The sequence below is a fragment of the Eleutherodactylus coqui genome, chromosome 3, assembly GCF_035609145.1.
Source record: "Eleutherodactylus coqui strain aEleCoq1 chromosome 3, aEleCoq1.hap1, whole genome shotgun sequence".
In the NCBI taxonomy this organism is placed as follows: Eukaryota; Metazoa; Chordata; class Amphibia; order Anura; family Eleutherodactylidae; genus Eleutherodactylus; species Eleutherodactylus coqui.
Genome location: NC_089839.1, coordinates 314,340,430 through 314,365,685, shown reverse-complemented (window position 1 = coordinate 314,365,685; position 25,256 = coordinate 314,340,430). Strand labels below are relative to the sequence as shown.

Sequence of the window (25,256 nt, the reverse complement as noted above, 5' to 3'; positions counted from 1 at the left end):
CATTGATGGGGAACGTGCAGATGGATTGGAAAAGGTGTGCATGTATAAAGTATCCACCTCTGCACAGACTGATCTACAACCTATGCCACCCGACGTGTGTGAATCCTCGTACAGCGTGCGCACAGCTACGTTCCAAGAGGTGTAGTGGAAGCTTCTAGACTGCTGGGAGCCAATATAAGAGCTGTCACAGCCGGGATGGCAAAGCGAGAAAAAGAACGAAGGGTGGAGCAAGACCCGGTGGAGGTAGGGAACCGATGAAGGTTCTGGGATGGTGAAGGTGCTGCCCGCCAGAAGACGCTCTGCCTGGGGGGCCGTGAATGTGAGGAGGAGGAGGAGATAGAATACTGGAGGTAGGGGCGCAGCTCTCCAAAATGGGGGCGGTAGTCAAAGCACTTCTGTCATACTGGACAACATATAAGGCCAGCAGGTGAAACCGCGTTTCGGGTCAAGCCCCTTCGCCAGCTGGTCTGGATTCTAATAAACACTAAGTGATGTACAAACCACAGGGGAAGAGGAAATGACAAAGAATGGAAATAAAAGGCAAATCACACATGATAGAAAGGAATCAGTATGAGAAGCATCAGCACAAGCAGGGGGTACAGAACAGCGGACAGAAACATAAAAAACTATGTATACAGACAGTGTATGTAAAAGGAGGCAAATGTATCTAAAACAGAACATCAGACAAAAACCAAATACTGATACTAATAAGCGCTGAGAACAAACAGCGAGGACGCGGCCAACCATCCAATCAGCCGTCGGTACCTGCTCTCTGACTGGATCAGCACCACTTGGTCCCTCAGAGCATCCAGGGCCAGTTGGTTCTTCTCCTCTTGAGCCTTTAATTCCAGGAGCATCTGCTCGATGTGGCTGCTGGCGCTGCCGCTGCTGGCCACGTCCGACAGCCGCTGGCGGATTTCTGCAATGGAAAAAAAAGCCTGGTCTTTGGCGGCTGTTCCTGCCTGGATGGATTCTGGGAAGTTTAAATGGTTCTTTAGTTTTTGATGGTGAAGCCCCAGATATTAGTGACCCCTCCCCCAGGCCCAGCGCTCCGAGAGCGGCACGAATGCATCCGCCATACATGTAATGCCAGGACCGACCTTCTCTCTGCATCTCCAGCGCCTGGTTTCGGGTCTGGATGTCGGCGAGGTGCCGTTCATGAGCCTCTGTCATTTCCAGGATGCGTTCTCGGTATTCCTTATCCCAGTAAGAGCAAAGACCGGACTCGCCCTGCGATGAGTAAATGACATCAGTATCGCTCTACTTCAGGCATATACAGTATATTATGGCCGGCACCCACTACTGTTGGCGCAGCTCCTGTGCCATCCACTGGACGTACCGCTATGTCTGACTGTGGTAACAACTCAATTGGGATATAACGGTACATCCTTTTCTGGGAAAGGGTTAAATGGGATTCCTGAGACTAGAATATACCCTCGCCCGTACTTAGGATTGGCCATCAAGTGCCAGCACTGCCAGCAATCAGCTGCAACAAGACTACATTCTCTACAGCGTCTACCAGGCACATCACACACAGAGGGCCTTCGCTCCGGGGCCCATACATTATATGGATGCCCAGTCATTTCCATTACAGAGGTTTGCCCACATGTATCTACTATCCACAGGAATGCCCGATGTGAAAGGCGGCGGTCCACAAGAGTGACCCCCATTTCATTCACTTCTAAGGGAGGACAGCCAAGTGCAGCAATCTCCCTCCGTCCCATAGAAGTGAATGGAGCAGCGGTAGAGCGTGCGCACTGTCCCTCCATTCACAATAGGTAACATCCAGGACAATGATGCACGATAAGGGTGATCTACCCAATGGAGGGCACCAGTGTACCTACGGGTCTGAACGCGCCCCTTTGATGAGGTCGATATGTTTCTATTACCCTTTACCTGGTTTATGGGACATCCGCCCGGTGTCAGGCCGTGACGTGCAGCGATATTATGCATCTTTTATACTCGCACACAAGAGCGTTTATTACAGTGTATTATGCGATAACCAACACATATTACGCTGCCTCTCACTCACAGTGCACAAAACAAGAGGGTGAGATGCCCCATCTGGGTGTGTATTACTCGCGCATACACGCCAAGATGACGGATTGGGACTCTTCGGCACACAGCGGTATGTTGCGTGGTAGAAGCTCATGAGAGCCCCCAAATAATAATAACTTGCTCTGTATGCAGTGACTGGACACAAGCGAGGCCCCCCGGCTGGGATGACATGAATGATCCGTGTGTTCTAGGTTATTTCTGGAGCCTCGTGTAGGGCGGTCCCGTGTGCGGCGCCTGGTCAGGGACACGACGCCCGGTGTTACAGTCTCTTCTGGTTTGCCTTTGCGCTCTGTGACACTGGGGATTACATGTCCTTGGGAAATGCTGCGGGAAACTCCAAGGCAAAATCTGCACTATTGGGGAAATCTGCAGCATTTCTGCTATGTCTGACCATACCTTTAAGGAGAAGACCCCTTTAACCCCTTGAGTGGCAGGTTTTTCCCCCCCGTCAGACCCACCAGGGCAGGTTCTTTAACCCCTTGAGTGGCAGGTTTCCCCCCCCGTCAGACCCACCAGGGCAGGTTCTTTAACCCCTTGAGTGGCAGGTTTCCCCCCCGTCAGACCCACCAGGGCAGGTTCTTTAGATGGGCCGATCATTTAATTTCAGCTAATTTTCCAGTCGTGTTCCCAGAGCCATACCTTCTTCATTCCCCTCTGACGGCCGTATGAGGGCTTGCATTTTGCGGGACAAGTTGTACTTTTTAACGACATCATTTAACATCATTTTTGGGTAAATATAATGTATTATATAACTTTTGTAAAAAAATTTGTAGGGAGATTGGGGGGGGAAAAAAGAAATCCTGCCATTCGTCTTTTGGATTCCATGTTGACGGCGTTCGGCGTGCAGAATAAATGGTGTGATGTCGTTATTCCGAGTCACATGATCCGGCGATAACGGGTTCATACAGGGTTTTAGGTTTTGATATTTTTAAAACATTTTTTTTCTGAAAGGTTTGCTTTTGTGTCGCCGCATTCCAAGAGCCGTATTAATGTTATTTCCCATCGCCGGCGCTCCAGACGGCCGTGTTTATTGCGGGACGAACTCCAGGCTTCATTTATCTCATTTTTAGGAACATGTAAAATTTTGATCACTTTTTATTCCATTTTTTTCTAGGGGCAAAATTAACAAAATCTGTAATTCTGCATGTTTTATATTTTTATTTTTCCCAGCATTCTCTGAGCCGTATAAATAATGTATTGAAGTCATTCTGCAGGCCGGTGCGGTTACGCCTAAACCAAAGTGTAAGAGGTTTTTTGGGGCGTTTTCACAGTTTGAAAAAAAAAAAAAAAAAGGAATAAAAGTTTAAATCGCCTCCTTTTGCCATATCTATAATAAAAAATGTAAATCATAAAAGAAAAATACATATCTGGTATCGCCACGTCCGTAAAAGTCCGATCTATCAAAGTAGCGCATTATTTACCCCGCCAGGTGAACGTCGTCCAAAAAAAGAGTAAAGAACGCCACTTTCAGTCACCCCGTCTCCCAGAAAAAATGCAATAAAAAGCGATCAAAAAGTCGTATGAATTTTTAATTAGTACTAACGGAAACAACAGGACGCAAAAAAATGAGCCGGCGCTGAACTATATCGACAGAAAAATAAAATAGTTATCGTGCGCAGAAGATGGCGGCAGAAAATAATTTTAAATAATTAAATGTCTTTGAAAAAAAATACAAGTAGTACAGCAAAAAAATAAAACTGTACAAGTTTGGTATCATAGTAATCGCAAAAAAAGGGACCGCATCATTCAGGGGTTAAATAACGTGCTACCTTCCTCCTCTGGGTCATTACGGCGCACGGATAACACGTGTGTAATTTTATTTTTAATTTTTTTTACAAAGTAAAGGGAGAAAAGGGTTTTGTTTTTTTTTTTTTTATAATTTTTTAACTCCCCCCCCTTGTCCCTTTAGAGGACTTCCACATAGGCCCATCAGGACCCCCTGATCTCTTTACATGCTGCAGTCGCATAGACCACGGCATGTCAAGGGTTAACACAGCATAGAGCGGAGGTTCTCCATTCTCTGCTGTAAGAGCTGGTGCCTGGCTATCCTCTGACAGCCAAGCACCAGCTGTCCCTGCCATAGAGACCATTGGCCGACTTCTGACAAGCTGGTGGTCTCCGTGGCAACCTGTAAACAAAGCAGTGCAGGAGTTTAAAAATAGAAGCAGGAAGTTGCAGGCAGATCGGTAATATCTTCCTGCTTCTTTGTTCACAGTCCTGCACTGTTGTCTGTGGGTCTGTGCAGGCAGAGCACACTGTCACAGCTTATGGCATTGTGCTCTGCAGCTCCCATAGTGAAACATAGCTCGGGCTATATCATTATGGGCAGTGGAGCTCATCCCGGAAAATTTCCGGGCGTGCCACTCAAGGGGTTAAGTGGTGTATAATGTGCACTTGCTAAGTGGTTCTCCCTGATCATGGGGGGGGGTCTCAGAAGCCCCCTATGAGCAGTTAGTTGCCAGAGGCCATCCAATGATAAGAGGGAGATCAACTCTTGGGAGCGAGACCACTGCTGCCTGATCTGCTTCTCCATCCTTACCTGAAAGGATCGCAGCGTCGGAACGGAACCCTCCAGCGACTTCCTCAACTTGTGGAACTACGACAGAGGAGAGCGCTGCTGTAACGTCAGGAGGCCTGGAGATACAATGTATCCACCCCTACATGCAGTACATTATATGCAGCCCTCCCCAGCATCAGCGGGGTTAATGGCTCACCTCCTCCGTCAGGTTCCTTAACGCTTTGCTGTCTGTGAGGCTCCCCGGCTGCCCCCCATACTCGCCGATCAGGCGTTGCTCTCGCTCATTCAGCAGGTTCTCTCTCGCTCTCAGTCGTGCGATGCTGTCTCGTGTCTACAGCGCAATAAACAGACTTGTTACAGTGTGACAGGGAGAAACATGAAGATCATGAGCGACCCCCTACTGTGGCTCCAAGGGGCCCATCCCCGGGAGAGCACAGTGACAGCCAACATGGCTACCATCACAGCACCCAACTTTCCCAGAGCCCTGAGAAGCCGATCTGCCTGGTGATGAGTCGCTGAGAGGTCAGACAGATTTGCCGTTTGGGGTCTCCGATCGGAGGGTCTTCATGTAACCCAGGACACACGGCTCCTCCTCACCTTAAAATCCGGCGTTTCCGTCCTGCGTGGGAATTCTCTGCCGTCCGACGGCCATGTGCGGACCCCCGTGGCGATGTACTGGGGGCCCAGGATGGTGGGGTCTCCTATTTGGCTTCCAATGCAGAATTTCTCTCTGTGCTTCTCCAGGAGGGAGGCGGAACGGAAAACCATATTACAGCTGCGGCATCGGTGAGCGCCAAGATCCGCCATACTGCCTGCAGGGCGAGAGAGGAGCGGTGAGAGCGGCGCTGAGGACCGCCAACTATGCGGCAAATACGGGAAAATGCTGAACTGCCAGGATGTTACCTTACGGTTATGTTCACGGTGTATTTTGGCGCAGTCGCACCGCACTGACCGGGCCGTTATAGATGCAGCGTGCGCCTGGGCAAAGTTTAAACCAATTCTACTGAATTAACCCTAAAAATCGGACGGCCCGCGGATCCCATCCAGGCAGCGCCCGCCAGACGGGGAGTTATTTATTAATTGTTTCAAGGATGTAAAAAAAAACAATTGCGCTTCAGTCAGTTTTTTTTTTGCGGACGTGAACACACAAAAAAATGGCCAGACGGACGGATGCGGAGGCCGCGTGGAGCAAGCGTGCTGTGAGCCGCGGGGACGTCACCAAGCGCAGTACTGCTGGCGGATGGGACGGCGGGCACCGTGACCCCTGACCCCCAGCGTCAGGACACCGCAGTGCGGCGGGAACACTCGCCTGTCTTACGGGTCACTCTCCGGGGGGTCCCACACACCCGCACGGGTCACTCCCGGAGGGGTCCCACACACCCGCACGGGTCACTCCCGGAGGGGTCCCACACACCCGCACGGCTCACTCCCGGAGGGGTCCCACACACCCGCACGGCTCACTCCCCAGGGGGTCCCACACACCCGCACGGCTCACTCCCAGGGGGGTCCCACACACCCGCACGGCTCACTCCCAGGGGGGTCCCACACACCCGCACGGCTCACTCCCAGGGGGGTCCCACACACCCGCACGGCTCACTCCCAGGGGGGTCCCACACACCCGCACGGCTCACTCCCAGGGGGGTCCCACACACCCGCACGGCTCACTCCCCAGGGGTCCCACACACCCGCACGGGTCACTCCCCAGGGGTCCCACACACCCGCACGTCTCACTCCCAGGGGGGTCCCACACACCCGCACGTCTCACTCCCAGGGGGGTCCCACACACCCGCACGGCTCACTCCCAGGGGGTCCCACACACCCGCACGGGTCACTCCGAGGGTCCCACACACCCGCACGGGTCACTCTCCGGGGGTCCGACAAACCCGCACGGGTCACTCTCCGGGGGGTCCCACACACCCGCATGGCCCACTCCCAGGGGGGTCCCACACACCCGCACGGGTCACTCCCAGGGGGTCCGACAAACCCGCACGGGTCACTCTCCGGGGGTCCGACAAACCCGCACGGGTCACTCTCCGGGGGTCCGACAAACCCGCACGGGTCACTCTCCGGGGGGGTCCCACACACCCGCACGGGTCACTCCCCGGGGGTCCGACAAACCCGCACGGGTCACTCTCCGGGGGTTCCCACACACCCGCAGGGGTCACTCCGAGGGTCCCACACACCCGCACGGGTCACTCTCCGGGGGTTCCCACACACCCGCACGGGTCACTCCCCGGGGCTCCCATACACCCGCACGGGTCACTCACCGTAGCTCTCGGGTCACTCAGGCTCTGCACTTCAGGCGAAGTTTGCGGCGCTGGTATCCATGGAGACGGCGGGACAGGACGTGGGCGGAGTCTGTTTGATATCCTCAGCTCTGATTGGAGCGTAAGTATCTGGGTTATACTATTACTGGTAGATTGAGAGGGTGAATGATACAGAGAATGGTCCCGCCCGCTGCTCCCTCTCCCAAAGCGACCAATCACATCCCAGCTCTGCTGTCGCCAGGACAACTAGAGAAGTTAAAGCCGCGATCTGATTGGTTGCTGGTGAGAACTCCTCCCCTTTCAGGCACAGTACTTGTATATAAGGCTCTGGTCAGGTTCGTGGGTTCTTTTCTGTCAGGTTTTTGTGGGTTGTTATGGTAACCACCGTCATGTTCCACCCAGTAATATAAAAAATGGAGCCCGCATACAAAGCGAAGGAGCGCGTTACAGGGCGCCGCTCACGTCTGCCTTGTGGCCTCAGTGGCCCTGCTTTGGTCACGTTTCTCTTCTGGCGTCCTGAAAATGGCATCCAAACAGAAACCTAAGTGGAACCGTCGCCATTCCTGAGACCAACAATGGCGCTTTCACACCGGCGGAAGTATTACACAAAAACAGTGCAGAACTTGTGGAACAGTCAGCCCCGAAATGCAATGAATGGAAATGGCGGATAACCCACAGTAAAATGCGCAGATTTTGGTGCGGAATTCTGGGGCGTCCTCCGTGAGATCGCGCTAATGGTGTCCGGTTCGCTTACCGTATTTGTGCCAAGAGAAAAGGATAATGAACTGCGCTATTCTGGCCGGAACAAACTCCGAACCGCGACGGGAACTTCATGGCCTCCACTTCAGTAATGAAACCCGATCGTTCCAACCAGGATTCTGTCTGCATCACCGAGAATGGCGTCCAGCCGAAGGCCGAAACCGCGCAAACAGGCCGGACGCCGGGACTGCGGCTCGTCAGGGAGCCAAACAAAACCATCTGTGACGAGGCGCGCCTGCACTTGTTTTTTCTTAAATTTTACATGTTTTTTTTCCTGCGCGATTTAGATTTTTTCCCATTAACCCCTTAGTGACCGCCCATTGCTTCCCCATGGGCTGTGGACGGACCGCTCCATGCTGATGGTTACCGAAGGGTCGCCGACAACCTGTAGAGGTCATGGCGGCCGCGGGATAATGGCGATCACGTAAAGGTAAAAAAAAAGTCAGTTTCATCTCCGCTCACTGATGCGATCGATGAGGGGAGATGAAACTTCTTACCGGAGGCCTCCGCATATGAACCCCGATGCGATCCTCCTCCGTGAACCTTCCCCGGCTTCTGCGCTAGCGCCCGCTGGCAAAATAACGGACACATGCGCAGGAGGCGGCGAGCCTGGGAAGTTTAAAATCTCCTTGCTCTTGGCTACCTACAGTCAGTGACAGCCTGGAGCGACCGGCAGGCTCGTCCAGCGGTCCCCGGTCATGTGATAAAAAGGTAGCGATCTAGCTTAGGCCGGTCTCATGCGACCAGATAGTTACTGCAGATTCCGCATGCGTGTGAACCCCAGTGATACGCGGATCAATCGGATGCACAGATTACACATTCCGCTCACATTAGCGGGTCGGAATTACGTAATCTGCTCGCAGAAAAGAGAACGCAGCAGGTTCTATTTTACCGCGGATATCTGTGACATAGAGCCCATTGTGCTCCATGGTGACAGATATACCCGCAGCCCATATGTGACTACATCGTATACGGGCTGCGGGTACCGTGTCATCACTAAGTGACGGCGCGGGAAATACAAACAAAAAGAGGTGTACTGCGCATGACCGCCTGTGTGAGTACCCAGTTATACGCAGTACATTACACGGCCGTACATAGGGCCACTGCCCGGCTCCGCAAGCAGATTCCCCATCCGGCCGTGTGATTGCGGCAGACCGCTACCTGTAATACGTCATTTACAAGAAGCCCGGGGAACGCTCGCCTTCCTGCAGTTCCAGGAGCAGCTTGTTGGGCGCCTTCTGTGTGAGACCGCCGCACCGCAGGAAGATTACAGCGACTCTCAGAGCGCCACGCTCTACACCCCATCCCCGCTGCTGAGGTCACGAAATACCCCCAAAAAGCATGAGAGGAGGGGGGATACCCGGGTTTATAGCCCCATGTGCCCATCCCAAGCAGCCCCCTAATTACCCCTGTCTTCGGACATACCACAGAGTTCACATTATTACTTTTATCTAAGATTTGCGAATGCCGAAAAGGGCGCGAAGGGGGGGGGGGGGGGGGTGATTTTAGGGAGGCAGTTTCTTTTCTGCACCAGTGAGCAATGGGGCCGGGGATTTATTCAGCTGTGCACTGAAATCCAACGGCTGTTCCTCCATTACAGGCCGAGCCATGTGTCCTGTAAGCAGATTAGGGCCACAACGGCTATGTCTCTGAACACGGGACAAACAGGGGGATCTATTTGGGGGTGAAAGTCCTCATTCCTATGTGTGCTGTACAAAACAACTGTTTTTAAAATGACACAATTGCCAAAAAAATGAAAATCATAATTTTTTTCCCTTCTGCTTTGCTTAGATTAATTCAAGTACTGTGAGGTCAAAATACGCAGTACAACCCTAGAGGAATTTGTTAAGGGGTCTAGTTTTCAGAATGCGCTCATTTGTGGGGGTTTTCCATCGTTTTGGCCGTTCAAGGGCTCTACAAGTGGGCAATGAGGCCTAAATCACCTTCAGGCAAAATGTCTGCTCTGAAAGCCACCAGCTGCTCCTTTCGGTTTGGGCCCCGTTGTGCATCCAGACATAAGATTAGGGCCACAACGGGTATGTCTCTGAACACGGGACAAACGGGGATCCATTTTGGGGTGTAAATCCTCATTTTCTTGTGCACTGTAGGAAAAAACTGCCTCTAAAATGACAAAAATATAAAATTTTATTTTTTCTCCTCTAAATTGCATTAACTCCTGAAAAAAAACAATGCGGTAAAAATCCTCCTGACCCCTCAGTGGGTACATTAAGGGGTGTAGTTTATAAAATGGTGTCATTTGTGGGGGTCTCCATCATTCTGACACCTAGGAGCCTTTGTAATCTTGGCTTGGTGCAGGAAAACAAAATGTTCCTCAAAATGTTGATACTCAATGTTACATTTGTACGTCTCCTAAATGGTTAAAAAACTGATGACCTTTACAGGTCAATGGTAAGAAGAGATGAGTTTGTCTATTATCAGCTAAACCTTTTCCGTCAGGCCTGGACATACACATAATGGTCACCCATCTGGCCTAACCCTATGAATTATCATCATATACGTTGTAAACCCCTGATGAACCGCTATGCATCAGCGGAGAAACGCGTCGAGTAACAAACAAATGATTAGTGGAGTATGAATAGAAATATCCTGTACAACTAAGTATATAAGATCTCCCAGGCCATCGTATAATCTGATTATATCTTCAGAGAAAACCTCTATTATTGTGCATTCGTTATATTAGGATCTGCGAAGTAATCCCGCTGCTTGGACACTATTCACAGCAAATACTGATACTTCCTGGGCTTTCATAACCAATCCGAGCACGTCATTTCCTCACCGCCCAGAAAGAGTATAATAGTTACTTCCATGTTTGTCTCTGCCTACAAACAGCTCAGCAGGACATCTATGCACTATAATAGTGATCCTACTATCGAGGGCTGAGCAGTCATAGCCTTATACTTACCTGGAATTAGGCGTCTACTTGATACCTCCAGATATCACTGTCTGTGCCCTAATTATTAGGGACTACTTTGTTTTTTGTATGTGCCCCCACGTTATGGCCGCCTGCACACGGCGGGTCGGATCCGGCAGCGAGAATTCTCGCCGCGGGACCCGACCCGAGAGCCTGCAGTGACGAGCGCGTACTCTCCCGCACCTGGCGGCCCCAGCTCTTTCATGTGCCGGCTGTGGCGCAGCCGGCGCATGCGCAGACCGGAGCCGGCGGCCGGGTGAGTGCGTGCCTCGCACAAAAATAGGACATGTCGCAGTTTGTTTGCCGCGCAAGATTTCGCGCGGCCAAACCGTGGCCGTCTGCATGGGAGTGCGTATTGTAATGCACTCCTATGCAAACTTTCAGTGGCGGAAATCCCGCCGTGGGATTTCCGCCCGTGTGCAGGCGGCCTTAGTGTTTTTAAGCTTTTTCTAATAAAATTGGAAGTTTTAGTCCCAACTGTGAAGGGCTTTAAAACTACCCAAACCCCACAATACACATTTAGAGGCAAGACTGCAAGGAAGAGGGCGGCTGCTAAATGAAAGAACATCGCTACAGTGTGCAAATACGCAAAGAACTCACAAGAGGGAAGGAAACCAGCGTCGGCCATGTAATGCGGCTGTCCTCGCTCTGCAGCGCTGAACGCTCCGCACATCTTACTTCAGGTCAGTCGCCTGATTGTAGCAACACTTGAACCCCAGCGGTCACCGCAGTCAGTGGACGGTTGGACAGGTGAGGAGACGGACAGAGGAGCGGATGGCGGCAGATTCACACTTGGATGATGAATACTTCAGTCCAGGCTCAAGTCCAAGGGCCCTCTGGGAAGAGTTTTCTTGTTTGCCTGGGGGGCAATTGCCCCAAACTGCAGATAATGCACTCTGTCCAAAACCCTCCTGTGCCCCCAGAAGTAGTTGTCATTTTGCTGCAGAACCCGGCATGCAGTTCCATCTCAGGCAGATAATGATGGGAGTTGTGGTGATTAGATGAACGGTTTTGTCACCGGAGGCCCTAAAAGTGGTTCCCCCTTGGCCTATAAGAGGCTCTCGGAGGCCCCTTGTGTGTAGTGACCTCTTCTTTCGATTGTAGAGCTTGTTGGCCACTAGAAACCTCTACGACGCAGAGAAGAGATTTCACCCCATTACCAGAGGGGGGCGCATTATTGGGATGTGAGAAGCTGGATGGTCGTATCAATGAATTGCTCCTAGAATGGTAGAGTTTTAAGGGTCCTTCAGGGTCATCAGGTCCAACCCCCTGCTCAATGCAGGATTTACTAAATCATCCCAGACAGATATTTGTCCAGCCTTTGTTTGAAGACTTCCATTGAAGGAGAACTCCCCACCTCCCGTGGCAACCTGCTCCACTCATTGATCCCCCTCACTGTCTAATATCTAATCTGTGTCTCCTCCCTTTCAGTTTCATCCCATTGCTTCTAGTCTTTCCTTGTGCAGATGAGAATAGGGCTGATCCCTCTGCACTGTGACAGCCCTTCAGATATTTGTAGACAGCTATTAAGTCTCCTCTCAGCCTTCTCTTCTGCAAGCTAACCATTCCCAGATCCTTTAACCGTTCCTCATAGGACATGATTTGCAGACCGCTCACCATCTTGGTAACTCTTCTCTGAACTTGCTCCAGTTTGTCTGTCTTTTTTTTAAAGTGGGGTGCCCAGAACTGGACCCAGTATTCCAGATGAGGTCTGACTAAGGAAGAGTAGAGGGGGGATAATGACCTCATGTGATCTAGACTCTATGCTTCTCTTAATACATCCCAGAATTGTGTTTGCCTTTTTGGCTGCTGCATCACATTGTTGACTCATGTTCAGACTATGATCTATTAGTATACCCAAGTCTTTTTCACATGTGCTGCTGCTTAGCCCAATTCCTCCCATTCTGTATGTGCTTTCATCATTTTTCTTGCCCAGATGTAGGACTTTGCATTTCTCCTTGTTAAATACCATTCTGTTAGTCGCTGCCCACTGTGCAAGCTTTTCTAGATCTTTTTGAATACTCTCTCTCTTCCCTAGTGTTAGCTATCCCTCCTAGCTTTGTGTCGTTGGCACATTTGATCAGTTTCCCACAATTCCCTCCTCCACAGCATTTATAACAATGTTGACCAACACTGGGCCCAGGACAGAGCCTTGTGGTCCCACTTGATACATTCTTCCACTTGGATGTGCAGCCATTTATGACCCCTCTTTGAGTACGATCACTCAGCCAGTTGTGAATCCACCTAAGGCCAATCTCACACAGACAGGTTGAATCTGTCTCTGTCCCTGGCCTGTCATAGAATTAAATTAGATTAGTCTGGCATGACTTGTTTGTTACAAACCCATGCTGGCTCTGGTTAATTACTCCATTCTCATCCAAGTACTTGCACAGATTATGGTGAGTGGTTCAGCAATTACCTCCGCTGCTTCCTTTAGTATCCTAGGATGTAATTCATCTGGACTTTGAGACTTGGGTTCATGTAAGTTAGCTAAGTGTTCCCTCACCATCTCTCTGCTTATAGGTAGCCTGCATTTTTTTTAATTCCCCCAATAGCACAGGGATAACTGATCATGTGACCAGGGACCGCTTGCAGAAGTCTCCAATCACTGCTCTAAACTCTCAGCTACCTTTGGGAGCCTGGAGCAAGTAGATTTTAAATTTCCCAGGCCCTTCCCGCCTTCTGCGCATGCGTCCGCCATTTTACTGATGGGTGCATGCACAGAAGCCAGAGAGAGTGGAGGATGTTTGTGTCAGGGGACATATCCGAAGGCCTCTGGTAAGAAGTTTCATCTCTCCTTGATGATCCAATTGGTGAGGGGAGATGAAACTAACTTATTTTTAACTTGACTGCCATTATCCGTTAAATGACGATCGTGTGAGCAGGAACCACACATTGGGGGCCCCAGTGACAGGTCAAAGCTACCGGAGGTGGGAGATAGCCGTGAGCGGACCTACAGCTTTATCCTACAGGGCCAACGTGACTTCACAGCCCTGTAGGATAAAACCCAGCCACTCAGGAAGTGAAACCAGATGGGTGGTCACTAAGGGGTTAATGAGTTACAATGTAGCTATTCTCTCCTGAAGACTTCGCACCCTTTTCTCCAGTAGACACAAGCTTGCATTCGCAGCTGGTGCAGTTTGGCTTTTCCTCCGGTCGGTCTGTAAACATGTAGCATACGCTGCAGCTCCCCAGATGGCTGCTCTCCTTCCATGTTGTCAGTTTATGTCACTTCCAAACTTCGAAAAGTCAAGATGTATGACCTCTAAGATGCTACTGTTTACCCGTGTCATGGGGCAGGAGGGGGCGGGCTTGTAACCATCACCCTCCAAGTCGAGGGGGGCTTCTCCGGTTGCACAGTTCATTCCATAGCCTTCTGGGCCCAGCCGGACGAGCCACCACCAACTTCGCTCAGCTTACCACCACTCGGTTTTACGCACTTCCATCGGAGCGATGGCCTGCTGTATTTTTTTTAACTTTTTTAGTGGGATCACCAGAATGGGTTTTCTAGCTTTTCCTACGTGGCTGATATTGACTCCTTAAAGACCAGGGTGTTGTGGACCAGGCCCTGCAGCGATTTTGGCCATGTGGGGGTTTATGGGCCTAGGTTTTTTTTGTTACATTCAGGACTATATTTTAAAAACAGCTTTTCACAGATTTTGTAAAAAAAAAGTTATTACTGGTACAGTGTACAAAAAAACCAACTTTTACATTAAATGGATTTTAATGTAAATTAATTCTAATAATTAAGAACTAAGTCCAGGATGGAAGCGTTTTGTTTCACACATTTTAATATATAAATTTGAATAATCTGAATTTTAATAGGTTTTGTTTGTCGGCACCGGTCATTTTTTTTGTTACAAAAATAAGTTTTAAAAAAATGTATAAATATATTTTTTCCCATCTATGGCCCTCATAACATCATACAGTGTTTCCCCAAAAATAGGACCCTGTCTTATATTAATTTTTTTGCCCCAGGGGATGTCTTATTACTTACCTAGAAGGCTCGGTCCAGGTCGCTCCTGCTCCTTTTCATAGCTTCGGCGCGCGCTTCCTGTAGTCCTCGGAACTCGTGCAACATCACTTCCTGCTTATGGGATTCCTAAATCTCACCACAACGCTATGGCCGCTGAGTGGTTCTTCGACTGCTGCTCAGTCAATCAATAGAGCGGTGGCTGAACCAATCACCACCATCGCATTAGTTCATCAAGTGCTGCATTGATTAGCTGAGCAGTGGTCGATGAACCAATCAAAGCCATCACTTTCTGGAGGCGGGATTTATAAATCCCATGACCAGGACTGAGGGAAGCATGCGGGCACTGGAGCTATGAACAGAAGAAGGAGGGACCTGGACTGAGCCTGCTAGGTAATTTTTTTTTATGTAGTGTAGGTAGGGTTTATTTTCAGGGTAGGGCTAATTCAAGCCTCCCAAAAAATCCAGCTAGGGCTCACTTTCAAGGTAGGTCTTATTTTGAGGAAACAGGGTATCAGACTGCCGGGGGACATTTAAATTTTTTCACTAACTGGAGCAGCCACAGGAGCCCCAGTTACAGGAGTAAACAGCCCATAGTGTGATAATGGTCACAGTTAGAGCAGGTTGGGGTCTGCTAGGACCCTGCAGCTCTGCCAAGTTGGGACTCGCAAGTGATCATCAGTTCCCATGCAGGAAACAGCTCTGCCGGTAGCACTTGAGTGCTATGTAGATTGTAACAGAGAAGTCCTCCTCCCGGTCCTCGGCTGTGTGTGACAGCAATGACACAACCTGCCAGATGGCAGGAGCTTTAATACCGAACCGTATATTTATGATCTGTTGGGAATAAAGCCCAGGACCAAGCGCTGTAGATTTATGGCGCTTGGTCCTTAATGGATTATAAAAGTTTTCTGGGCACAAAACAGGAATTCTGTAAATGCTGAGATGTAGGAGATGCAGCTCAGGGCTCACTCACATGGGTGGATGTGGTAAAAGCCCATTGATTTTTATTGGGCGACTCACACCTGTGTGAAAACACAGCATGTCCTATTTTGGCACACAGTACTCACCAAAGGCTATGGGGATTCAACATATGCACTAAACACGTAAAATACGCGCATGAAAAAAATACACAGGCCCCAAACATATGTTTGAGTGAGCCGTACGTAGCAACAACCTGTGCCTTTCATCCGCCACTCTGGACCGCCCTCTTCATCAGTGCAGCCGCTGTGTTTATATGCATCACTTCCACAGTAAGCAGACTGTTACCTACAACCCCCAGCAAGCATAGAGCTTGTTTAAAGCCCAGCACTGTAGCTCCGCCCCCAACATGCAGGTCCTACAACTTACCAGCCTTGTAGCTCCACCCCCAGCTCACAGGTTCTACACCTTACCTGCACCAACCTCCCTCTCACTGAGAGCCAGAGAAAGCTGAAGCCGACAGACAGGAGCTGCCGGCACTGAACTTCCCATAAGAGATACAGCACAGCGCTGCCCCTCCTGTCCTCCCATCATGCACTGCTCACAGGAGGTGGAGCTGTGGCCGGGGAAGGCAGTAGCAAATGTAGAAAAGATGTCAGAAGGAGGAGATATTTTTCAGGTAGTGGGTAATGGGATAGATTGCAGGTAGTAGTTAGCCCATACAGTGAACCCATTACAAAGTGACTTCTTGTGATGTACAGTAGATTTGAAGTTTTGTCTGTACTGTCTGGCACTGCCACCCTTCACTGCTGAAGAATTGTAACAATAATTAAAGGGTAACTAAACGTCTGCCATGTTCCAGTGATCTGCCAGTGGGGTTCGAGGTGCTGAAACCCTAACTGCCAGAAGAGCTCCTCTGAGCGCCGTGTCCCTTTGGCGGTTTCGGTCACTGCTCAGGGTGGTGTACAGGCTCCGCAGAGTCTATAGAATACGATCACCGCTCATGACAGCCAATTGGGCCGGGGGCGCAGCGGAGCGCTTCTGCCTGTTCCTTCTAGCTGTCTCAGCACTCTTAACCTTCACGGATTAAAACCTTTAACATGTCGCCATAACACGTCAGAACTTCTGAAACGTTTAGTTATACTTTAACCCCTTAACGCTATAGGACGTACAGATCTCTCTCCATACAACACAGGCACCGGCTGTTTCTTACAGCCGACGACCGATGGCTCATCAGAACTGTTAACCCTTTAATTGCCACTGTCAATTCTGACAGCAGCATTTAAATCCCCTGGCCAATTTTCAGGGGCCCTGTACGGACCCCCACCACGATGAGATCGCAGGGAGCTGTGCGGGTGTCGTGACAGTCGGGGACTTTCTGAAAGGCCCCAGGGCTGTCATGGCAGAATGCCCATCAAGCCATGCCCATGGGGTGGCTTGATAGACCGCCTGCCCGATCGCAGTATGATGTAATGCTACTGCAGGAGTGATCAAAGCATTGCAAGTTGTTGTTCCCTACACACACACACACACACACACACACACACACACACACACACACACACACACACACACACACACACACACACACACACACACACACACACACACACACACACACCTTGTGCCCAGCTATCCCACTCTGGATGGATGCAGACCACCAGCAGCCCCCCAGAGAGCCCGCGTCACACTGCCCATTCTTGCTGCAGTGAGCCGAGGCCCTGACCGCCCGCTTCCCGCCCGACAACATAAGACGACACGACTTGAGTTTGCCAAACTGATGCAAAATATTTATTCCAAGGTATTAGCTGCAGTGACGCGGCCCTCACGTACAGGTAACCAGTTCTCGGAAATCTGTAAATAAGGTTATCAAAATAATCTTCTGAAATTTTCCCCGATGGCATTTTTTTTTTTACGCTTATTTTTTTTTTTTTTTACCCAAATCTTGTTATTTTACAATCCACCCTGAATGTCAAGGCTCTGAGAGAAGGAAAAAAAACAAACCCTGAATATTTTACAGATGCAAAGTCATTCCCCCTTAAAACAAAATGCAAGCAAGAGCTCCAAGACAAAGTACCCGCTGTAACTAGCGCTGCAGGAAGTCGCCGCGGCATCACGTTCGGGATGATCACAGAAAAAAGAAAAAGTGAGCATTCATCCAAACAGTGATTGATTTTAGTGGGTTAACTTTGATTTAATTTGCACAGTTAGAAGCTTCGCTGCCTGCAAATGATTTGTGTCAAACTTCATTAAAAACGAGGAAGTAGGGGAAACGAAAAAAAACACAGAAAAAAAAACAACTTCCTGTCCGCTCGCTTCTGGAGCGCATACAAAACGCAGTTTGTGTCTAGGAAGCATAAAAAGAGGCAATGAGCGCACCCCCCTCCCCCCAAAAGCTGCGACATTATGTCCCGTTTTTCACAATATACTCAGGCCGCTGCTCTGGTAGCCGAGGACTCCGGACTGAACACAACGACGGGTTTATTTCCCCCGTACTCTGGACACACGGTAAGTACAATGCAGTGAGGAGGGGCGAGGCAAAACTTCTTGCACATCCTAAGTCTCAAGATTCATCATCAGAAGTGTCTGTGCTGCTTGTATCCGAGTCGGAGCACTCGCTGGGGTCGGGGGTCAGAGGGCCACGCCAAGCAAAGAGCAGAGCGCATCTTCGGGGTTGCCTGAGGAAGCCATTTTGTCCCGTGCCGTTTCTTCTAAGCTTTAAGACAAAAAATACAACATATCAAAAACTTTATACCTGTAAAGTCTGAGACGTTAATGTGAACCCGACAGCCGATCCGGACGCACTTATCGGTTGTCAAAGGGCTGCAGCAACTCGGATGAAGAACGCAGATTAGGGAGACAAAATTCAGTCCTGGAACAGGAGGGGCAACTATACATACTATAGGACACAAGTATTGGACCAATCCAGGGCGGTCCGGTGATTAAGGCCTCTCACACGGGCGACAGCGATTTTGCCGCAAGAAAGTCATGGCAGAATTGCGTCTTAGTTCCCGGATTTTGCAGCGATATCTTCTGTGGAATCATCTGGCATCGCTTGCAGTAAAAACACTTTCTAATGTTAAAAATGCATTGCATTAAAAAAAAACCCAAAAAATGCAAGTTTGTGTGATGCGATAAATAAGGAGGCTCCATAGGGGAACATGGGCTACACAAAATAAAACCGCAGCAAGATGGCATCAGAGAAGACATCACTAATGTAAAGAAACCCATCAGAAGGCAGGGGCTTCACATAATGCGTTTTCTCGCTCTACTGCATCGCGGCTAATTCACGCGATTTTGTTACCCGTGTGAAAGTGGCCTAAAGGAGAGGAGCCCACAGGAGATCCCAGTAGAAGACCAGCAGATGTCACCAGGTCCACTGTTGGCCATGTCATTGGGAGATGGAAGCATCCGGTGTGCGCTGCCGTCACGTTCAGGGAGACGCCGTAAACTGATCGAACGTGGGCAGCCAGGCCTTGTAGGAGCGGTGGAGACATCACACACATCTGCGGCCCGTGGGACTGGTTGACAATGTGACCCTCTGACCAGAAGGGTTCTGCACCCCTGATCTAGTGAGATCACAAAACCTGCCTGGCAGTCGTACTCTTCCAAGTTATGATCATTTTCTATTTACTTCACAGGATATTCCAACTCCCCTCTATGTAATATATCTATATATCTTCTCGGTTATGTGGTAGACCCATCTTCCCAAGATCCGATGAAGGTGGTGGTCACCGAGACACTAGAGGCTGCTAACATGCAAGAGCTTAATGAGAAGGGTAATTGGCTTACCCACATACCTCAGAAGAGGCGAAAACAGAAATTCAGGGGCGTATGGAATATTTGGTTAAAAAAGTAATGCAAAAAGTCTAACAAACGTCCCTGACTCTGATCGCACCACCGGGAGGCGCTAGAGGAGCCGCTGACTGCAGATATTGTGGAAATGCAAATCCTATTTACCTGCTGGGATTTAATGTGAAACTCCCGCAGCTCCTCCTCAGTTAGGGGCAGACAATCTTCATCGTTTTCGGGAGATTCCTGCCATCCCATTTCTTTCAGAAGCCTGAAGGAACCAAAGAAAGAACCGAAATAAAGCCTCTACAGACCAGTAATGACCCTGCCGGCGGCACAATACAGGAGGCATGGAGAGCCATTCCCGAATACGGCGATCACCTGACTTGGGACCGAACGGTTAATGTCAGCTTTGGAATCTACTAGTTAAAAAGGGTTGGCCTTGTATATATTATATAGTAGTAGTATATAAGTAGACCCCCTGACCCTATAAGGACATCTACCCCCCACCTTGTATATATTATATAGTAGTAGTATATAAGTAGACCCCCTGACCCAATAAGGACATCTACCCCCACCTTGTATATATTATACAGTAGTAGTATATAACTAGACCCCTGACCCTATAAGGACATCTACCCCCCACCTTGTATATATTATATAGTAGTAGTATATAACTAGACCCCTGACCCTATAAGGACATCTAGCCCCCCCACCTTGTATATATTATATAGTAGTAGTATATAACTAGACCCCCTGACCCTATAAGGACATCTACCCCCCACCTTGTATATATTATACAGTAGTAGTATATAACTAGACCCCTGACCCTATAAGGACATCTACCCCCACCTTGTATATATTATACAGTAGTAGTATATAACTAGACCCCCTGACCCTATAAGGACATCTACCCCCACCTTGTATATATTATACAGTAGTAGTATATAACTAGACCCCCTGACCCTATAAGGACATCTACCCCCCCACCTTGTATATATTATATAGTAGTAGTATATAACTAGACCCCTGACCCTATAAGGATATCTAGCCCCCCACCTTGTATATATTATATAGTAGTAGTATATAACTAGACCCCCTGACCCTATAAGGACATCTACCCCCCCCCACCTTGTATATATTATATAGTAGTAGTATATAACTAGACCCCTGACCCTATAAGGATATCTAGCCCCGCCCCCTTGTATATAATATATAGTAGTATATAACTAGACCCCCTGACCCTATAAGGACCTCTAGCCCCGCCCCCTTGTATATATTATATAGTAGTAGTATATAACTAGACCCCCTGACCCTATAAGGACATCTAGCCCCCCACCTTGTATATATTATATAGTAGTAGTATATAACTAGACCCCCTGACCCTATAAGGACATCTACCCCCCACCGTGTATATATTATATAGTAGTAGTATATAACTAGACCCCTGACCCTATAAGGATATCTAGCCCCGCCCCCTTGTATATATTATATAGTAGTAGTATATAACTAGACCCCTGACCCTATAAGGACATCTACCCCCCACCTTGTATATATTATATAGTAGTAGTATATAACTAGACCCCCTGACCCTATAAGGACATCTACCCCCCACCTTGTATATATTATATAGTAGTAGTATATAACTAGACCCCCCTGACCCTATAAGGACATCTAGCCCCCCACCTTGTGTATATTATATAGTAGTAGTATATAACTAGACCCCTGACCCTATAAGGACATCTACACCCCCACCTTGTATATATTATATAGTAGTAGTATATAACTAGACCCCTGACCCTATAAGGACATCTACCCCCCACCTTGTATATATTATATAGTAGTAGTATATAACTAGACCCCCTGACCCTATAAGGACATCTACCCCCCCACCTGTATATATTATATAGTAGTAGTATATAACTAGACCCCCGACCCTATAAGGACATCTACCCCCCACCTTGTATATATTATATAGTAGTAGTATATAACTAGACCCCTGACCCTATAAGGACATCTACCCCCCCACCTTGTATATATTATATAGTAGTAGTATATAACTAGACCCCCTGACCCTATAAGGACATCTACCCCCCCACCTTGTGTATATTATATAGTAGTAGTATATAACTAGACCCCCTGACCCTATAAGGACATCTACCCCCCCACCCCCACCTTGTATATATTATATAGTAGTAGTATATAACTAGACCCCCTGACCCTATAAGGACATCTAGCCCCCCCACCTTGTATATATTATATAGTAGTAGTATATAACTAGACCCCCTGACCCTATAAGGACATCTACCCCCCACCTTGTATATATTATATAGTAGTAGTATATAACTAGACCCCCTGACCCTATAAGGACATCTAGCCCCCCACCTTGTGTATATTATATAGTAGTAGTATATAACTAGACCCCTGACCCTATAAGGACATCTACCCCCACCTTGTGTATATTATATAGTAGTAGTATATAACTAGACCCCCGGACCCTATAAGGACATCTACCCCCCACCTTGTATATATTATATAGTAGTAGTATATAACTAGACCCCCCTGACCCTATAAGGACATCTAGCCCCCCACCTTGTGTATATTATATAGTAGTAGTATATAACTAGACCCCTGACCCTATAAGGACATCTACACCCCCACCTTGTATATATTATATAGTAGTAGTATATAACTAGACCCCTGACCCTATAAGGACATCTACCCCCCACCTTGTATATATTATATAGTAGTAGTATATAACTAGACCCCCTGACCCTATAAGGACATCTACCCCCCCCACCTTGTATATATTATATAGTAGTAGTATATAACTAGACCCCCTGACCCTATAAGGACATCTACCCCCCCACCCCCACCTTGTATATATTATATAGTAGTAGTATATAACTAGACCCCCTGACCCTATAAGGACATCTAGCCCCCCCACCTTGTATATATTATATAGTAGTAGTATATAACTAGACCCCCTGACCCTATAAGGACATCTAGCCCCCCCACCACCATGTATATATTATATAGTAGTAGTATATAACTAGACCCCTGACCCTATAAGGACATCTACCCCCCCACCTTGTATATATTATATAGTAGTAGTATATAACTAGACCCCCTGACCCTATAAGGACATCCACCCCCCACCTTGTATATATTATATAGTAGTAGTATATAACTAGAACCCCTGACCCTATAAGGACATCTACCCCCCACCTTGTATATATTATATAGTAGTAGTATATAACTAGACCCCCTGACCCTATAAGGACATCTACCCCCCACCTTGTATATATTATATAGTAGTAGTATATAACTAGACCCCCTGATCCTATAAGGACATCTAGCCCCCCACCTTGTATATATTATATAGTAGTAGTATATAACTAGACCCCCTGACCCTATAAGGACATCTATCCCCCACCTTGTATATATTATATAGTAGTAGAATATAACTCGACCCCTGACCCTATAAGGACATCTACCCCCCACCTTGTATATATTATATAGTAGTAGTATATAACTAGACCCCCGGACCCTATAAGGACATCTAGCCCCCCCACCTTGTATATATTATATAGTAGTAGTATATACCTAGACCCCTGACCCTATAAGGACATCTACCCCCCACCTTGTATATATTATATAGTAGTAGTATATAACTAGACCCCCTGACCCTATAAGGACATCTACCCCCCACCTTGTATATATTATATAGTAGTAGTATATAACTAGACCCTCTGACCCTATAAGGACATCTAGCCCCCCCACCTTGTATATATTATATAGTAGTAGTATATAACTAGATCCCTGACCCTATAAGGACATCTACCCCCCACCTTGTATATATTATATAGTAGTAGTATATAACTAGACCCCCTGACCCTATAAGGACATCTAGCCCCCCCACCTTGTATATATTATATAGTAGTAGTATATAACTAGACCCCCTGACCCTATAAGGACATCTACCCCCCACCTTGTATATATTATATAGTAGTAGTAGTATATAACTAGACCCCCTGACCCTATAAGGACATCTACCCCCCACCTTGTATATATTATATAGTAGTAGTATATAACTAGACCCCCTGACCCTATAAGGACATCTACCCCCCCACCTTGTATATATTATATAGTAGTAGTGTATAACTAGACCCTCTGACCCTATAAGGACACCTAGCCCCCCCCACCTTGTATATATTACATAGTAGTATATGCCAACATTCACAACCGCACCCAGAACGTTGGCACGGGGCAAACAGCTGATCACCCCAAGTCCCCCTCTCAGCACTCCTGGCAATCCACTGATTCCATTGGGAAAAGCTGCAGCAAGCTACTCCTATTCCTGGCAGTAGCCGCTTTTGGGGTGACGTTAGTATTAGAGAACGGCCATTCACATAAATACCTTTTGAGACCAGGATGGCAGAAGGTCCGCCAGAACAGGTCACAGGTGGGGGGTCCTGAATGGGGAACACCCCTCTGACGTCTATATGCCCCAATTGGCCATATGAACGGAGGCCGTGCTTCTGGCAGATCTTCTGTAACCCCGTCACTCCCCAGGACATACATTTACATCCTGGGCATGCAGGGTTTGTATGGAGTGCAATATGATGGGTGAAGGGGGTTGGGGGATGACAATGACCCCGCTCCATACACGGTGGGTGTCAACTAAACTTGCCGGCGACATCAGTCTGAATGCCAATCACAGCTGTTACACCTGTAAAATTTCCCCCCAAGTATTCAGGGTCTCAAAGAGCCCACCCCATGATGAGATCGCAAGGTGCTGTTTGGTTGCCATGGCAGCCTAGGGCTTTCTAAAGGCCCCCAGGGCTACCATGGTTGATTTTAAACTGCCTATCAGAACACTGTATAATTCAATGCTACGATATTACATTATACTCTATGAGCGGTCAAACAATCATCGCAAGTTCAAGTCCCCTATAAGGACAAAGTTATTAGAAAATTTTTTTAAAAAGTTAGCACATTATTTATCCCACATGGTAAACATTGTCCGAACAAAAAAACAAAAATCCCCCCCCCCCCCCTCGACTTAAGCTGCACTTTGTGGTCACCTCATACATAATATGTTAAAAAAAGTGATCAAAATGGTACCAATACAGACCATGGGACGTCCCCCAAAAAACAGGCCGTCACACAGCCATATTAATGGAACAATAAAGGTCAGATGATGGCGGCAGGAAATAATCTGGTTTTCCAAATATATTTTATTTTTTTTTAGATCAATTTGCCATCGCCATCATCGTGCCGACCCGCAGAACGTCCTTTTTGATGCATGGAGTACGCCATAAAAACAAGACGCTCTCCACTGTCATTGTAAAGGTATCCAGACACCAATCTGTAATAGCGTTTGCTACAACAACTACCAAGCGGGAATATCCAAAAACCCAGCGGCCGGCGATCGGGCAGCATCCGTGCGCTGATCTTCAGGCTTTACTGGACATTTGTACAATCTTACCGGTGTTCTGCTTCCAGCGAGTATGACAGCCGGTCCCTTCTCTCCTCCCCGGAGATCCCATTGTGATGGCCGCCTACATTAATGTGCTCTGCAGAATTGTCATTATGATCCACGGGACCCGGACTCTGCACCTGCCCAAAGAGTCAACAGTTTACTGATTGCTGGTACAGGGAATATCTATCATGGTCAGCAGTTAGTGGGCCCTGCGGGTCAGATAAGTACATTCCCAATATTGGTTGCCGCTGTATGTATATACACTGTGCGGTTACCCCAGTTTACATAGCATTTAGTGTCGCTGACCGCAGAGAGCCCTGAAGCATCAGTTGTACTAACTAGTGAAGTCCAGCAAGGAGTCCACCAGCAGTGATGGCGGCACAAGACCCAGTGCTGAAATGCAGAGGGAACGTCCTCTGGTGCAACACTGCAAACAACGCGCCAAAGACTGCACAAGCGCAGGTCATCCGGACCCTCCACAACTCCACCGCCGGGATTTCAAAGCTACGATTCTCCAGCTGTTGGGGCATTCTGAGACTTGTAGTTTTGCAACA

General features: G+C 48.3%; 2 protein-coding genes across 6 annotated transcripts in view; both read right to left on the bottom strand.

The window, feature by feature from the left end:
- CCDC17 (coiled-coil domain containing 17) overlaps positions 1–6,932 on the bottom strand; it is a 61,822-nt gene extending 54,890 nt beyond the window's left edge. For 2 of the 3 annotated variants that reach the window (XM_066597958.1, XM_066597959.1), the window contains exons 1-6: positions 6,844–6,932; positions 5,174–5,388; positions 4,773–4,907; positions 4,598–4,654; positions 1,101–1,230; positions 766–973 (exon numbers count right to left, since the gene is read on the bottom strand). In XM_066597958.1, coding sequence (XP_066454055.1) covers positions 766–973; positions 1,101–1,230; positions 4,598–4,654; positions 4,773–4,907; positions 5,174–5,383 — 740 coding nt within the window. In that variant the 5' untranslated portion in view covers positions 5,384–5,388; positions 6,844–6,932. The remainder of the gene's footprint in view (positions 1–765; positions 974–1,100; positions 1,231–4,597; positions 4,655–4,772; positions 4,908–5,173; positions 5,389–6,843) is intronic. The other variant, XM_066597960.1, reaches the window with a different exon arrangement.
- Positions 6,933–17,188: 10,256 nt separating this feature from the next.
- Positions 17,189–25,256, bottom strand: part of GPBP1L1 (GC-rich promoter binding protein 1 like 1) — a 34,439-nt gene continuing 26,371 nt past the window's right edge. For all 3 annotated transcript variants that reach the window (XM_066597955.1, XM_066597956.1, XM_066597957.1), the window contains exons 10-12: positions 24,709–24,839; positions 19,386–19,488; positions 17,189–18,141 (exon numbers count right to left, since the gene is read on the bottom strand). In XM_066597955.1, coding sequence (XP_066454052.1) covers positions 17,989–18,141; positions 19,386–19,488; positions 24,709–24,839 — 387 coding nt within the window. In that variant the 3' untranslated portion in view covers positions 17,189–17,988. The remainder of the gene's footprint in view (positions 18,142–19,385; positions 19,489–24,708; positions 24,840–25,256) is intronic.